Source organism: Crinia signifera, chromosome 1, assembly GCF_055691185.1.
Source record: "Crinia signifera chromosome 1, ASM5569118v1, whole genome shotgun sequence".
NCBI classification, from domain to species: Eukaryota; Metazoa; Chordata; class Amphibia; order Anura; family Myobatrachidae; genus Crinia; species Crinia signifera.
This window is the reverse complement of record NC_139217.1, coordinates 275,311,188-275,329,448: the sequence shown is the minus strand read 5'-3', so window position 1 is coordinate 275,329,448 and position 18,261 is coordinate 275,311,188. Positions and strand designations below refer to the sequence as shown.

At 41.6% G+C, this 18,261-nt stretch overlaps 1 protein-coding gene across 1 annotated transcript in view; it reads right to left on the bottom strand.

Annotated features, from left to right (window-relative positions):
• LOC146075184 (atrial natriuretic peptide receptor 2-like) overlaps window positions 1-18,261 on the bottom strand; it is a 130,734-nt gene that overhangs the window by 99,252 nt on the left and 13,221 nt on the right. The window contains exons 4-9 of the mRNA XM_083184159.1: window positions 17,589-17,712; window positions 10,813-10,917; window positions 9,580-9,682; window positions 8,513-8,658; window positions 3,272-3,344; window positions 952-1,093 (exon numbers count right to left, since the gene is read on the bottom strand). Coding sequence (XP_083040285.1) covers window positions 952-1,093; window positions 3,272-3,344; window positions 8,513-8,658; window positions 9,580-9,682; window positions 10,813-10,917; window positions 17,589-17,712 — 693 coding nt within the window. The remainder of the gene's footprint in view (window positions 1-951; window positions 1,094-3,271; window positions 3,345-8,512; window positions 8,659-9,579; window positions 9,683-10,812; window positions 10,918-17,588; window positions 17,713-18,261) is intronic.

Here is an 18,261-nt window from a genome sequence, read left to right as displayed (position 1 = left end):
GACACAGTAGTACACCTAGCTCAGGCTGGCAGCTTCCTTTTTTCATCAGTCTTGCTCCACATGTAGCTCCTCCCCTTTTGTTCAGTGTAGCCCCGCCTCCTAATCCATGTAAGCCCACCCCTTTTCGGTCCCAGACACTGACAGGGGGTTAGGAGCTGGGAGGGAGCTCTCTCTGTGCTGCCAGCGCCGCTGCCTGTCACACTCATGCTCATGATGACAGGTGCAGCAGCAGCCACAGAGGACAGCAGAGGATGCATGGCTGGGAGTGTAACTATTCTGCCTGGCGCCTACCTGCTCTGCATCCTCTGCTGAGTGGGTAGCGCCGGCCCTGGCAGTATCTAAGCTTTAGCAAATCTGGGAAATTTTGACTAACCTTTTTGGAGATTTTGACCATTTAGTCCAGTGTTTCCCTACCCTGGTCCTCAAATACCCCCAACAGTACACGTTTTCCAGGTCACCCAGCAGGTGCACAGATTATTCGGACACATTTTAAAAGATCTACAGGTGGAGCTAATTATGTCACTTGTGATTCTGTGTGGAGACCTGCAAAACGTGCACTGTTGGGGGTACTTGAGGATGAGGGTTGGGAACCACTGATCTAGTCAAATCTCCTGCCACAATCTCACATGTGTACTCCCCTTAATTATTACATAGGAGAGATACAAATTTAATATAAATATAGGATATATTTAATGTAGCCACACACATTTATAGCTTTACATGGTCCGGGTTATTTTGATGCTATTTATTTGTGCGTTACCTATTGTATTCCCAAAGTACAGATACTTAAAGTTAAACTGATTATTCAGATGTTATTATACCAAACCAGCATGGAACGAAAGATACTATAAAGCAGATTTAATAAGACTGATGTCTTTGCAACAAGAATGGGTTTGAACTGAATTACAGCAGGGAATGAGAGCGAGGAAAGTAAGATTGATAAGGACATACTATCTGCCAGTCTTGGTAAAGAATTGCTTTCTGGATGTGCTGACAGCCCCTGTGCAGGAGCTCAGAGTAGTGACACAACTGGCATTGGACGTGCTGGCAGCTTGGAGTGCGCTTCCTGTACGGTTCCGATCTGTGGAATGATCTGAAGATAAGAATACAATATTGAAAAAACGTTTCTTATAAGAGCTGTTACAAAGATAATGCCATTGTTTGTGTCCTCAGACTTTATGGCATATGTACAACCAGGGCTATTTTTGTGCAGGCTCCAGCAGGAACTGTGGCCCTTATTCTAGTTCACTTCTTCTGACAAAATATTCCTCAGATGGACAAAACCATGTGCACTGCAGGTGAGGCAGGTGTTACTTGTGCAGAGATAATTAGATTTGGGTGGGGTTTTACACCTGCCACACCTGCAGTGCACATGGTTTTGTCCATCTAAGAAATATTTTGTCAGAAAGAGTGAACTAGAATAAGGGCCACAGTTCCTGCTGGAGCCTGCACAAAAATAGCCCTGTGTACACTGCTAAATGATACATTCTCAAAGGGCTTTTTATTGCCTATAAGTGTAGTCTGAACATGGAAGGCAAATTGTTATTTGTGTCCCATTATAAGATATGTGTACGTGAAAAACATTTCATGTGCAGACCAGTCAGTGCTTTCATGGTGCTTACAGGAGGAGAGTGGCTGGATATACAGTGCACAGTATCCCTGATTTTACTGATTTTAGAGTGATTGATTTGATTTGTGACTAGACATTCCTAAGTTATGCTATTATGTAGGCCTTTAGTAAAATGTAGATAACCCTGTGTGATTCAGGTCAGTGTAAAATAGTGGTTCCCATATTTTCGTAAATCACAACACCGGCAGTGGTGGTGACAGCGGCAGCAGAGGGAGGGGGGGGGGGGGACATTGGGAGGAGGGGGGCTGCTGCAAACAGTAAGAGCCGCTACTGCTCACACCTCAGGCCAAAGTGTCTTATAGAGAAATTCAGAAAACAATATTAAATGAAGTAACTTGAGTTAACTATTAGCCAGTTTTGGGGGATTGGGTTGTGCTTCTGTTTGCGCACATGCAGTCCGTAGCATGGCTTTGATAGCGATCTGCATGTACAGGCAATGGAGGACAACACCAATAGTAAACAGAAAATAGGAATACAACTTATCAGGCGCTCAGAGTCTTGATTCCATCAGGATCCCTCCCGTGATATTCACATAAAAGTGAGAAATACAGTAAATGCATATAATGGTGAAGTACGTTTTTCACAATAACTTCATTTAATAAACTTCAGATAAAAAATAGCATAAAAGACATAAAATATCCACAATACACACAGCACTGTTTAAAGTGCATAAGCAAAAATCCTAGGTGAAATTGAGATTGAGTATTACCGGATGTAGAGGAACTGATATGCGAGCAGTTCCATACAAGCCAAGGCGTTGGTGATACTGTATATGGATTGGTGAAACAGACTGGAATCCGGAGGAGAATGGCAGGACAAGAAGCCCAGTGGCATACCTGTGCAGGACTGCTCAAACAAACTTGTATGGAACTGCTCGCAGTATTGTGGATATTTTATGTCTTTTATGCAATTTGTTGAGCGATCTGTCAGGGCCGGAGCGATGTAGGGGCATTTTGTAAGCCATCTAGTGAGACTGCTTAGAAAATGCACGGGAATATCTACGTGTGTAGGCTCCATTAAGACTTGTAAGCTCACCAGTTATCAGTGAGACTGTCATCATCCAGCCTAGTTTAATCGCATACTGCAGCAGCCAGTGTTTAGAGCTCTCAACAGTTCTACTCATTGATGTCATGAAGAAAATACATGAGCCCAATAATTTAGCAACCAGTGCTAATGGCTGCCAATTTCAAACATGTTGACATTAAAAAGCACAACTCTACACTACCACATAATTAAAACTAAGCATGACAGAATTACACTCGATGACCAAGCTGTTATTGTACAGTCTAACCAGTTATAAAGCAGATGCAGTGTCTCACTTTGGAGAGAGATAAAGTGGTATTTTCAAAGATTGTAGATTATTTTGTGTGCTATGGTGATTGTCTGAGCATCTTAACATGTGACAGAAAACTTCCCTTCCTACGGCTAGTTATCCCTTACAATGACGGACAGGTATAGAGGGAAAGAATGTGCTTTTGCCCCCACCAGGTAATACTAGCATGCACATCAGGGCTGGATTAAGGGGGAGGAGGGGGCTCAGTACATTTTTTTTTAGCTAAAGGTTTTGTGCATGGCAGTGGAGTAGTGCTGCAGCTTCATACATACAAAGTTTATATACCTTATATATACAGAGTTTCCTACCTTGTTTTATTTCATTATACTTGATGATCCAACTTTCATCCCAAAACATTTTTTGCCGTTGGCAGTGAAATCCCTATAAAAAATAAGCAATACAATTTTTTTTTTATAATATATTAATTGAATGTACAGGTATCAGATAAATTCTAGGGTATATATACCAAACTGTGATCTAATCAGTATAAAATCATTAGCTATTTATGACAGCAACGTGAGTATTTACTCACTACAGTATCTGAAAATGGACCTGTCACTAGTTTTCTTGTCCAGGAATATATAAAAACTGCTGATATTTTATGATTGCCCTTTGCTTAATAACTGCTTACTATACCTTTCTAGTTTATTGCTTACTCTAAATCTGACATCACATATTACTTGTAATGATTTAAGAATGAAAGACAGATAATCTTTGAATTCTAGTGTTTATAAAGAAATTCAGCCCTTGGCATTGCACAGTGGGGAGCTCATAGACTTGGTATAATTGTTATTGCATTTTATTTGTATCTATAAAACAGAGGCACTGGTACAAATACTTCTGTTTGGCAATCATAACAAAATAAATCAAATAATGTGCACTTCATGGGGGAAACTTAATAGGATGATAGATTCAGAAAGTGAGAGATTTGGCAAGAAATCTCCTGTTTTGTTAAAGCGGCAATCAGTTACACTGCAATTCCAGTTTGATTTTGAAGTGTAAATGATTGCTGCTTTAAAAAAAATTGGAGATTTCTTACCAAATCTCTCACTTTCTGAATCTCTCATCCTATTACATTTCACCCCATGTCTTCTCTGTGCATGCACGGATTGAGAGGGGGGAAGGTTGCATACAGGCCCCTCCCTCTAATAAAGAGTCTGTGTTCTGTACCTGTTATTGACCGTCAGTAAAGAATAGAGGTCAGTGAAATGTTGAAACCCTATGCTGCTAAATTGCATATGACAGGGGTTCCCAAACTTTCTTGAATCATGGTACCCTTGAGTAGTGATTCCCAAACTGTGCCTAGGCACCTCAGGGAGCCTTGGGACACTTGCATGGGTGCTTCGGGTTGAAGGTCAAAGACCAGATTAAATCATCTATAATCAATGGACTAGGCAAATCCAGTGTTTGAGACGTCTAATAAAATAAAATATGTGGACAACCAAAAGTGAATCCTGTCCTTCACCACATAATTGAGTCTACGGGTGACATATAAGCACAATGTACTTAATATGTTTTTTTTTCTGAATTGATCAATAAGAAACTTTTGGTCTAGGGGTGCCTTGAAACTAATTCTAATTCTCCAGGCTGCGGTTGTTCAAAACATTTTGGGAATCACTGCCCGAAAGTATTAGCATTAAGCTAGGATAAAAAAGTTTTATTGATACATTTGGAACAAAAAATATTAAATGCATTACTTTGTGTCTATCTGTCATCCTTAGGTTCTGTTGTGCTTCTGACTGTCCATATGATTGGCAGCCATTAGCATAAATAATTTGATTTGGTCCAGGACCACAAACCCAAAGCACAAGCCTCCCGGCACCTCAGGGTACCTATGCAGACATTTTGAGAACCACTGGCATATGATACTAACCAGCAGTAGTGTTAGAAAAAACTAGAAAATCGTTGCCCCTCTGCTAGAAGGTTTTCCAGCCCCCTTACCCCGGTACCTGCTCATTGTAGGGGATTCTCCTCCACCCTGTGGCCATTGGGGTCTTTCACTAGGGTCATTTTCACAGGGGGACAAGCCATGCAGCTGCATGAGGCACTGCACGGCTCATCCCGCTGTTGCCTCCGGTCTGTAAACCAGCCTGTGGAAGAGCCATTACAGTGTATGGTATAATGTGTAATGGACATTAAGGTATGTGGTATAACGTGTAATTGACATTACGGTGTGTCGTATAATGTGTAATGGGCATAACAGTGTATGGTATAATGGGCGTTATGGCGTGTGGTATAATGTGTAATAGGCATTATGGTGTATGGCATAATGTGAAATGGCATTATGGTGCACATTTTTGTCACATGCCTTCAGTGTGCACTGTCCCTACTTTTGGCACCAAAATGTCTAGTTAACTTATGCTGCTACTGGGCACTTTATGTATATAAAAGGCACTACTACTTTGGGCATTTTACACCCTTTTTTTCAGTGTGCACCTTCTGGAGTACACACTCTTGCCACAAAGCTACCACTAGACCACACCCCCTTTTTCTGGAGCGCGCTGTTTTTTTTAGTGTATAGGGGGGTGTATTTTTACCTGTTCTCACTGGGAGCCAAATATACTGGAAGCAGCCCTGTCTGTCACGCCTGCCCCCATTAACAATGTCCCTCCCAAAATGCCCTCCTCTAGCATCCATTAAAACTGTCTCCTATGAGTAAGCAGCCATTTTGGTAGGGACATTTTCATTGCTTGCAGCTACAACAGGATCACAGACAAGTATCTTATCTACGGTCCAGGCAGTGTTAGCAATAGTCCCCGCAGACCCCCAGTACCCACAAACACCTTCCTGTGTATCCAAGCCCCAGTGGCAGCTATTGCTATGCCACTGATAACTAGCCCGTCATATGGAATGTGTTTTTTCTGTCCTCTGCATCCTCTTTTGTTTTGCAGATTTTAGAAATACATAAGAAATGTTTAAGCATTTTTATACTTATAGTAACAAATCACTGTTAAGTCTAAGACCAGAAAGGGTTACTTATTATGGCCTCCCTAATGACAGAAGACTAGACAGCACAGCCAGCAGCAGTGTATTAGGTGTCAGGATATTACTGGGAGGAAATTATCACACTAGGGTAGGTGTATTGTCTACAATTATCATGTCTGATGAATCCAGGTACAGACTAGACTAAACAGCCTATCTTCTACATATCAATTAGGTAGTGTTTTACAAGCGTCTCATAATTCAGTTTATTAAAAACTGCAGGAGACGTCATGTTATTTTACGAAGCAAGCCAGCATATTTTCCCTTTGATAAATTACAAAATGACACTGTATGCAGAATTCATGAAAACTTGCAGTCGTGTAAACAGTCACTTCAGAATAAAACACATACTTACATACATATCACTCTGGTTATAAGATCTCTCTCTCTCTCTACAGTGGGCCTTATTCTGATTGAATAATGGGAGGGATAGTCAGTTGTGCGCATGTGCAGCTGCTTTGTGCGAGCGGCCACGGCGAATAGATTATTTGCAGGGCGCTCGCATACAACCGTGCGGGCGGGGGTTGCGGCCCGGGGGATTCGCCCATGGGAACACCCAGCTTTTCATGGGCGTTCCGAGCGATTGAAAAATCATTCGATGGTCGTTGACCATTGAGTGATTTTGTGCCCACCCGCAAGGCTGCAAATGGATGATTATGCAAATCATCCATTCGCATGCCTGCGGGTAATTGCACCATGCAAGGGGGGAGGCGAGCTGCTGTGCAGGCGGTGAGCGGCGACTGGTGGACTTGTGAGTCAACCAGTATAAGGGCCAGTATATATAATGTCAATTTGTTTTTGTTTTTTTCTCATGCCATGGAATCTAAATGGATTTATTTGGAAATCTCATTACTGGCCCCCTAACACTTTGTAACTTAATATCCCATAAAAAATAAAAATTGTCTGGTTGATTATTACTCTCCAAGTTATCACTTTTTTAAGCTTGTTACATCTGGCCCTTTGGGGATAATTCAGCTTGGATTGCTAATCTACAAAGTTGCAGTTGACTGAAAGTAGATAGCCACCACCCAGACAGAAGAGAATCAATTATACCCCTTTCAGACCAAAAATCTCGGATCAGACCCGACATTTGGAAGAAGGATCTAAGCCGGGTCGGATCCGGGATTTACTCCATTTACACTGCGGTGCCCACCCGCAGTGTAGATGGAGGTGGCGCTTGGAGATTACCGCGGTGATCCCCACCGGATACACCGATCTTCGTGCTGGGGGAAGCCCAGCACCAAGGCTACCCCCAGCCCCTGTGCACCCCCCCAGCCGTCGTCCGGAAGGTGAATGGATGCCGCACACAGGCATCCATTCACCTCCTCCGCTGTCGCGGCTGCTGTCTGAATAGTATAGTAGACAACTATGGGATCATTGCGTGTTTTTCTGAATCAGGCCCAGAGTCTGAGATAACCCACAGTTGCCGTGTTTTCAGAGCAGCGAATGCTCCTGACTTATGGCAAGTTAGTAAATACAAGAATAAATAAATCAGGCGCAATCAAAAGAAAAAATCCAGGGGTAAAGAAATATATAAAAATCATAAATGTATCAACAAAAAAAATCTTTTTTTTTCCTTTTTTATGCAATGCTCTAAGATTATTATTAGTATGCTGCTCCCAGAAATAGCTGGAACCCTACAAGTTATTAAAACAATTAATTGAGAGAGAGCACTGTGTTGATATGCAAATATATTTTATTATAAAAACCTCTATATAAATTAAGATATTGATAATGACAATACATACACAGTATAATAATTAATAATCATCACCAAGATACTAATCACAGAGGTATTGTATCCAACCTTAATTAACTTCTGACACGCTAAATATAAATGTTATGGTATATGCAGGGCTATTTTTCTGCAGGCTCCAGCAGGAACTGAGGCCCTTATTCTAGTTCACTCTTTCTGACAAAATATTTCTTAGATGGACAAAACCATGTGCACTGCAGGTGAGACAGGTGTTACTTGTGCAGAGAGAATTAGATTTGGGTGGGGTTTTACACCTGCCTCACCTGCAGTGCACATGGTTTTGTCCATCTAAGAAATATTTTGTCAGAAAGAGTGAACTAGAATAAGGGCCTCAGTTCCTGCTGGAGCCTGCAGAAAAATAGCCCTGGGTATATGTATATTTGAAGAAATAGTTAATCAGATATTATTGATGGTTATTTGGCACCAAACAAAGGTACGTTCCCCTGCTCTTACCCCATGAAGTCCATACAGCAAAGATGTTATATCCAATGTTTATAGATTCTTTATAATTAAATATATTTTCATATCAACACAGTGCACTCTCTCTCAATTAATTATTTTAAGTTAGTAAATAAATTTTGACTCCTGGGATGGAATGACAAAATGGTGAATACTTTCAATAGCCACAGTGCTGCAATTGTAAAAAGTTCCACAATAATGACATTATTTCACTTGAGATATACTGCCCTGTATGAAATGGGATATATTTTATGGGGTCATAACTAACAGATGTAATACTCCTTGTTTTATTCATGCCTAGACCTAATTTAATTAGAATCATTTAGATAGTTATTAAGAGGTGGGAATTTACCACAGCAAACAAAATAAAGCCTGCAATAATCACAGCCACGGGAATAGCAATGGCCATTCTAACATCAGACGGGAGCGCGCATTCCCCACAGTCTGCAGGACAGGAAGCACAGATCTCTTTTTCTTCACACACACCATTGCCGCACTCTAGAAGAGAACACACATAATTCATGACAGTGATTGTATTTCTACAACTAATTGCAGATAATTTCACCGTTATTCTGTAATTTAACTAGTTACCAAGCACTGGAGAGATAAAGCAGAGATTTAGCTCAATGCAACCAATCAGCTTTATCACTGGTCATCACCAGCCTAGTTGTATCTCATACTGCGACAGCTGGTGTTCAGAGCTCTCAACAGTTTTACTCACTGATATCATGAAGAAAATACACACAGTGATACATGCAGAGGACAACATGCAAGTCTCAATTCAGAGCCCTATCAGAGAGAGGGGAGGAGGGAGCTATTGATAAGTATTTATTTTTGGGTCTATATACTGAGCCTTGGAGACATACAGTATAAGATATAATATATATAATACACAGGGAAAAAGCACCAAACAGCCATAAAATGGCAGCTAGGAGTTGATTGGCTAGTACATTATCTCTGTCCGCTTCATGTCTCCCCAAGGCTTAATACACAGACCCCTACTAGTATAATACATTTGGACAACACTACCTATTGGTTCCAGTCAGTCATTGATCCTGTTCAATCAGGATAATTGTGACCTGTTTTACATAGCTAATATTTTGTCCATGCACTTAAGCCTACTGTAGTACTCTGGAGCACCTCAAGCCAGTGTCCCGGTACATGGTAATCTCAATCATTTTGCAGTACTCTACATGTGCTAAGTACCAGTTGAGTCAAGTTACTTTGACTTAAATTGTGCACGCAAAACTTGGAGTGAACCAGGAACTTGCAAATGCCTTAAGTTATATGGGGAAAGGAGGCTGCTAAATCAAAAATAACAACTACATGATCCTCTTTAAAGTGCCTGACATATTGTTGTCACTGGAGACCTTTACACGTATCAAAGGATAGAAAGAGGGCAATACATTTATTACATACCTGCAACAGGTAACACCACGGTTTTAGCCTCCAGTGCAACTTGCATTTTGCCAATCCTAATATGTGCGATTAACGAAGTCATACCAGCATGAACTAAGACAACCTGACAATAGCAATAAACAAAATTAATAGATAATGGTAGCATTAGAAGGCATTCGTTAAAATATTGTTTTAATTATTAAGCAAATGTATGTAAGTTAGAAATATAATTATACAAACTGCATAAGAACCCTATTCTTATGTCTCCATGTTCCTCAGTTTTCATGACATAAAAATGCAATTGAACTTCTACCTGTGTGCCTTGATGGTGAGTGGTGGAGGGGCGGTTACTATGCTGCATTTTGCTATCCTGTCCTAAAAGCCCTGTACTTTTCAGACTAAGGATGGTTTGTAATATAGCTGAAGGTCTCCAGGATGATCTCCACAGGGCTGTAGAGAGATGTATAGTACCCTGGTATTTTTTGGGTGCGTGGCCTACTACATGGAGGTGTGGCAATGCACAAGGAGAATTGCAAACCCCAACCAGGGGCAAATCTAGAGGCAGGGGACACTGCTGGATGACAGCATTAAGCAGTGAGAGGCAGAGGTTGACAGCAGATGGCAGATGCTGGGTGACAGGGAGAGGCAGAGGGTGATAGCATATTGCAGGGAGAGGTTGACATATAGAGAAAGACTGTGATAACAAAAGACAAGGGCAGGCAGAGGGTGATGGGGAGCAGTGACTGACAGGGAGAGGCAGTGGGTGGCAGGGGTACAAGCACAATGTCCTGCATAATGTGGAGAACAGGGGGCATTAGTCTATGAGCCTAGTCTGTATACTGAATATCGTTAATGACGAGCGCTCCTGCAGATAGTCTATGACCCCCTCCCTCATCCTGCATGTTCTGTGAGGTAGGTTCTTCGTTAACGACAGCCATGCTGCAGATGCAGATGCAGCATGGCCTTCGCTCCCCCTGTTGCCCCATTCCCCCCAGAAATCACTCCGTTACCTGCCGGCATCGGCAAATGTGTATGCTATCATCAATAATGGCACCCTGCCAGGTTCCCACCGCCACCAATATCGACCTCAGAGGTCATAGGCAAGTGTGTTTGGGGCTTAACCTTTATGCTCTTTATTGGGTACCCATAGTGCACAGTTGATTTAAATGTTTGCAGGCAGATACAAGGAACAGACTGATAAAAGCTTATATTTAAAAACAACTGAAGTAAGTACTGTCCAGCATTATACTGTACCTTTGCAGTCCAGTTCCCTTGTGTCATTTTTCCAGAGGTAGATAAGGTATGTGTGAATATCTGTCCATCGTCTGGTATCCAAGGACCACAAATTCCACCTTTTCCCTGTATTGAAAAAATCAATACACACTGTAACAATGTGATAAGGTACAGTTTGAAAATAGTTATATAAAGGCAAAAAGTAAAAATAATAAAGATATTTTTAGTAAGTTACCCAATTATTGGAAAATACTGTACAACATCTACAGTATATGCAACAGTACAATGCATCAGTGATAGGGGCGATATGTAATACTGCTCGAGTTCGGTGGCAGTGTGGGATACCAGACAAACTTGGACGTTTTTTAAAAGGGCCAAAACCATGCTTTGTAAGTAATTGCCCCTTAAAAATTATATAATTGGTATAACTGAAACACGGTGCAATGAGTCACACAATTGGGCTCTAAACATGGAGGGGTATACCCTTTTCAGAAAAGACAGGGAAAACAAAAGGGGCGGGGGGGAGTGTGCCTTTATGTAAAAAAGAACTTAAAACCATGTGTAAAGGAAATGAGCTCGGGGATGGATGATGATAATACTGAGGCAGTGTCGGCAGAGATAACGAAAAATAACAAAAACGCTAATAATATTATTTTAATAGGGGTATGCTACAGGCCACCTAACATTAATGAAAGGGGTGAGTCTCTACTTTTAAACCAAATAAAAAATCGTCAGATCAGGGGCAGGTATTAATAATGGGGGATTTTAACTTTCCAGATATTGATTGGACAAATGAGACAGGTAATTCAGCAAAAAGCAGCGAGTTCCTAAACTTACTAAAGGATAAGTTTATTACACAAACAGTTGAAACACCTACACGTAACAGGGCATAATTGGATTTACTATTAACTAACAATGTAGATTTAGTTTCAAATACCAAAGTCATAGAACATCTAGGAAACAGTGACCATAATATGGTCTCACTGGAAATCAACCTCTGTAAACTACAACATACAGAACCAGCAAAAATATTAAACTTTAGGAAAGCTAACTTCAAATTATTCAGGGAAGCTCTAAAAGAAATTGAGTGGGATGCGGTATTTGAGGGGAAGAATGCAGAGGAAATGTGGAATACAGTACACTAAAAAATGTGCTTGAATCATTAACTATTAAATACATCCCAAAATGTAATAAGGGTAAATTCAATAAGAACCATCATGGTTGGACAAAAAGTTAGGACAGCAATTAACAATAAGTCACAATCATTTAAATTTTACAAGGATAATGTGAATGAGGAGGCATTCAATAAGTACAAAGAATTAAATTAAATTTGTAAAAGGGTAATCAAAGTAGCTAAAAGGGAGAATGAAGAATGTATAGCCGATGAGAGCAAAACCAATCCTAAAAAGTTTTTCAAATACTGTACATCAATAGTAAAGGAATAATTAAAGAAAACTTAGGCCCATTAACCAATATCAATGGAAAAAGCTTTACAGATAAAGGAAAAGCAGAACTGTTAAACTAATTTTTCTCATCAGTGTTTACTAGGGATGAGCAGACAGAGGAGCATACAGGTACCACAAATAGGACAAACAAGCTAGAACTTAATATCGATTTCACGACAGGTGAGATAAAATCGCGGCTCAACAAAATCAAAACAAATAAATCACCAAGCCCAGATGGGATTCATCCTAGGGTTCTTATGGAATTCATGGAGGAAATAGCGACCCCTCTGTATCATGTTTTTGTGAACTCACTTTCATCCCTTTGGTAGGGTACCAAAGGACTGGAGATAAGCAGAGGTAGTGCCAAAATTCAAAAAAGGAAAAAGGGATGACCCAGCTAACTGCAGACCTGTGAGTTTAACATCCATAGTGGGTAAAATATTTGAGGGATATTTAAGGGATGGTATCCAAAAATCCAAGGATTCTATGAGGATGTCAGCAAAAACCTTGATAATGGAAATGCAGTAGATGTGGTCTTCTTGGATTTTGCTAAGGCTTTTGATAAAGTGCCACATAAGAAGTTGATAAATAAAATGGAGGAACTTGGACTAGGGGTAATAATTTGTAGATGGGTAGGGAACTGGCTGTGTAATAGAGAACAGAGAGTGATAGTAAATGGCACAGTATCAAATATGATACCAGTTCTAAGCAGAGTGCCACAGGGGTCGGTACAAGGGCCCATTTTATTTAACATATTTATTAACGATATTGGAGTGGGAATACTCAGCAATGTTTCCATCTTTGCAGATGACACAAAACTGAGCAGAGTAATTAGATCAACCGAGGATATCTCCACGCTTCAAAACCAGTAGCGCACGCAGGGGGGGTTTCTGAGTACCCAGAACCCCCCCAGGAGTCTAAGGGCCCTAGGCTGAAAGCTGAGGGTCCCCTCTTTCCATGAGTACAAGAATTTTTAAAATCGGACCTTGGGAACCGGAGATATCTGACTTCAAAGCAGTGGTCCCCATCCAAGCCTGTTAATTGCTCTTCCCAGTCAGATATTTCAGGTTCTGTCTGACTTAGAGTTTTTCTGAGGATATATTCCAAAAGCTGGGACTCTCCCCCTTTGATGGACACTAGTAGCTTGTCTCTCCTGTTCCCAGAACCAGAGACATCAGCCTTCCAGCAGCTGGTTACTGCTCCAGCTCCACACACCTGGTATGTAGTTTTATATACTTGTTGGCAGATTGCTCTGCCTCCTGAACTTTCATCCCCTAGTCCAGGGGTTCCCAATCTTTTTAGAATCATGGCACCCTAGAGCACCAGAATTTTTCCACGGCACCCCTAGGCCCAAAAAAATTATATAAAATGAAGTAGATTGTGTTTATATGTGCTTCTTAGGTTCAGTTATGTGTTAAAGGGCATGAGTTGTTGCTGATTGTACACATATTTTATGATTGGCAGCCACCAGCACTGTTTTTGTCCATAAATATAATTATAATTGATCATAAATAATTTGAATTGGTCCTGAACCACCAACTCGTGGCACCCCTGCAAGTGTCCCGAGGCACCCCAGGGAGCCACGGCACACAGTTTGGGAACCACTGCCCTAGTCCCCAGTACCATTTGGTAGGTGGGATTCTCTAGTTTTTAATTCTATTAAAATCTAAGTAATCTATTTCCGGGAACTGCAGTCAAGCAAGTTGTCCTACCACCAGAAAATGATGAATAATAAGCCCACTCCACTATACACCCCTCCTCTGCATATTAAACATCCTCTACCACCCTGGAAGTTATGTATCAGGGCCCCTTCATTCAGCCCAATGCCCCCTTCTCCCACCTCATCTCCCACCATCAGTGCAGTAAAGGGGTAATTAGTGGAAATTACTGATCCAGGCAATACATGCTGAGCAGTTGATATAATACCCCCTACCACCCGCGGGACATCAAAGCATATACTGGGTCACCTAAGTGTCCATTTCCGTGCTTTGCTCCGCCCATCTGGAAACCCCCTTCTGAAAATCCTGCGTTTGCCCCTGAAAACGATCTCAATAAATTAGATGAGTGGGCAAAAAAGTGTAAAATGAGGTTCAATGTGGACAAATGCAAGGTAATGCATCTTGGTAGACATAACCAGTGTGCTAGCTATAACCTAATCGGGGAGGCATTGGGTAACTCAGAAACTGAAGATGTCACCACGCTTCAAAATGATCTTGACAATCTAGATGAGTGGGCAAAAACATGGAAGATGAGGTTCAATGTAGATAAATGTAAGGTTATGCACTTACCTTATGTCTTTTAGATTGAAAAAGCAAATCTTTATTGTACATAAAGAAAGCAAAAAACAGACGATAACATTTAAACATATATACCGTGTCGCAGCAAAGCCAAAACACAGTACACATGCAAACAGTATAGTACATATTATAACATACAGCATGAAATGACACTATAGGCCAGGGGTGGGTAACTATTTTGGCTGGGGGGCCGCTTTACACTTCCAGTGAATATTCGAGGGCCGCACACAAAATATCTTGTATACAGATGGAGCCAACCTCATCTCGCCCTTTAATAAGATTGTGGGGGTTATTTTAGTTCACTCTTTCTGACAAAATCCTTCTTAGATGGTCAAAACCATGTGCACTGCAGGTGGGGCAGATGTTACTTGTGCAGAGAGAGTTAGATTTGGGTGGGGTTTTACTTCAAAGCAAGATCTATATTGCCATGTAAAAATAAAGCAGTTCGTATTTACCCTGCACAGAAACAAAATAACTCACCCAAATCTAATTCTCTCTGCACATGTTTCATCTGCCCCACCTGCAGTGCACATGGTTTTGTCCATCTAAGAAGGAATTTGCCTCTAAGTGTGAACTAGAATAAGGGCCTAAGTGAGTAATCGGATTTTTCTGCTAATCCCCTTCTCCAACTGTATGGTTCTATGTATTGTATTGCTGCTGAGAGGGCTAGATGAGGATGGCTCCATCTGTATATGCTGCTGTCTGGGTCCTGGGGGAGATGGGATGTAAAACGGAGGTAGCTTCTACCTCTATTTTGCATTCCCTCACCCCCAGGACCCAGCAGCAATTCTACCTTAACACAGCTGCCTCCGACCCCACTGCACAAGAAGCTCCGCCCCACCTGCCTCCTAGCATCTCAGCATGTTACTCACATCACAGGAGGAGGGAGGAAATATCCCAGCTCGCTTCATTGGCGGCTGTGGCAGCACAGGTTGGCAGGGCCATCTTAACAGCATTATGTGCCCCAGTGCAGTGGAAACCCTACCTACACAACCATGTGTGTGTGTGTGTGTGTGTGTGTATATATATGTGTGTATATATATATATATATATATATATATATATATACACACAAATAATGCAGGTTAGGAGTCTCTCAACAGGCTTGTATTTGTGCAGAGGGTTTTAATCAGGCAGCATAATGAAATTACAAATCATTATGCTGCCTGATTAAAACCCTCTGCACAAATAGAAGGTGAGTGCCAGTCATACAAGATACTGTATATTTACTCATTGAACATTGACTGCAGCAGCGCTTACTTTTAGAGTGGTGGAGTCTGCTTAGCCAGCCAGAGGGTAGTCAGGACAGGAGAATCCTGAATTTAAGTGCCTGCATTGCTGCTGAATAGTCCCGCCGCCGCCGATGTATGACCGCACCATCCCCGCTCAGCATTACTGGGAGTGTGGGAGGGGATGCGGTCACGCGGCAGCCGCCTCCCCGCCATTGGTTGGTGCGGAGGCCGCGTGACCGCATCCCCTACCACACTCCCAGTAATGCTGTGCGGGGATGGAGCGTCGCCGGTCATGCATCGGCAGCGGCGGGACCTCACCGTTCCTATCATCAATATTGTGGGGGGCCGCTTGTCATTGTCCTGGACTCGGGAGTGGCCCACCCATGCTATAGGCTATACTATGCACTATGCATTCTAAAGCTAACATTACAAAACAGTATACAAAACTATGGGTGTGGAGGGTGGTGGGGGGGGGGGGTGAGGGAGGGGGAATCACATGCCCGAAGCTTTATTGACCAGACAAACACATATAAGGGGAGGGCAATAAATAGAAAGATATCAACAAAACAACAGACATTGTGAAGTGAGGGGGAAGGGGCCACGGTCCCAAAGTCTTATAAAACAGTTCACACAAGGGGAAAGGCCCAGAAGAAGAGGGGTTTAGTCCTCTTCTTCCTCAGGGCTATCCGAAATGAAATAGTCTATGAGCAGGCTGTGAACCAGCCTGCGGCAGTCCTGAACGGACATTCTCTCGCTCTGCAATATGAGACGATTTCTGGCAAACCACAAAGCGTCCTTAACACAGTTTATAAGGCGCCAGGCTTCCTGGGTCGCCCCATACGTGTGGGTGCCTGGGAATAGTCCATACAGTACCGAAAGGTACGAAAGACAGTTCCTGGGCACAGAATCTTTAAATTCAGTCTCAAGGGCATCCATCAACAACTGTGCGTAGGTGCAGTCCCAGAAGATGTGCATGGAGGTTTCTTCATGCACAAAGCACCAGGGACAATGTCTATACCTACACAAGTTTCGGGAGTGCATGAATGACCGGTGAGGGAAGCCCCCCTGAATGGCCATCCATTGAATTGAATCTCTCATCTTAGTAACTAACCCCCTATGTGTCCAGAGCAACATAGGAGCTGATCATAAAGCAGGATGAGAGAGTAAAGGCCCATACACACTGGGCGAGAGTCACCCAGTGTATACAGACCTTAAGAACTAGTTAATAAAAGCAATTTTATGGACAAGGATAGATAAAGAATTGCTGGTTGCAGTGTCTGTAGCAGTGTTTAATGGAGCACCCCAATATTTTACAATTTACGTTATTTAAAAAAAGGTCTTTTTAATCTCTTCAACATATTTGATAAATCTGATGCACAAAAAGTAGATTAGCACAAGAAGTATTGCAGCAAATATTCCGTAACCCAGAGCAACCAACATAAGCCAAACATCATTTTTTTCAAGAAAAAACCTAAGTTGTGTTAATATTGGTTGAAGCACACTTTTTTTTTTATAATAAATGGAATACAGTATAATGAACCTTAAATAAACAACCTAGTCTATATATATTAATGTATTTGTAAATATCAATCTAGAATTCCCCTATAATATATCATTCAATAACAATCTAATAATGTAAAATGTTGTTAAAGGGTTAATAATGCTGTTAAGCTGAGCTTGTGAAAATATTGTAAAAATAAATGTGTTAAAAAGGTTTTAAACGCTGGAGTGCTGGTAATTGGTACATATCCCAGGGGGTCTGTTTCTTTTAAAATGTATTGTTCCCCGCACATTTCAGCATGTGTGTAACCATTTGTACCTACCATGAATGACAGTGGACAGGAATGGATATTAGCGTGATGGACACAACAGTTTTCCTGGTTCGCATCTTTCCAGTTGTCTGGACATTCATTTTCCTCACAAAATATTTTAGCTGCCTCAGCATCCCTTAGTCACACACAGAAAGAAATTGTTAATGCTATAATCCTTGGGGCTCCTTTGTGGTAATAGTTGATCTTTCAATGGGCCTGATTCAGACCTGACTGGTAAGACGAGAATTTGCGATTATCGAATGATTGCGCTTGCGTACCGTTTGTATCGCACATGTGCGAGAGGAAGTAGCGACAGAAAATGTATATGGATCATACACGGTTTGAGTTTGAGGAAACCGAATATTAAGAGGTGGTAACATAACCTGACGTTTTCTGGGTGTGTCAGAAAACTGCAGACGTACCTTTTTTTGAGGTGAGTTGGTGACGTCAACGATGACCACTTCCACCCTGTCTCAGCCATAGATTAGTGGAAGCATTAGACTTATTCACAGTTGCACAGATGGCAATAACTGTTCAAAGGTTTTGTGAATTGTGTATGAAATTGCGAATGATAACAATTAGTTATCCATTCACAATTCTCTCGCAATTTTGTAATGGGCAATTACTCTATTTGTCCGGGCAGTGGCTTTCTCCTTGCAGTCCACTGCGAATTCTCACATTAGCA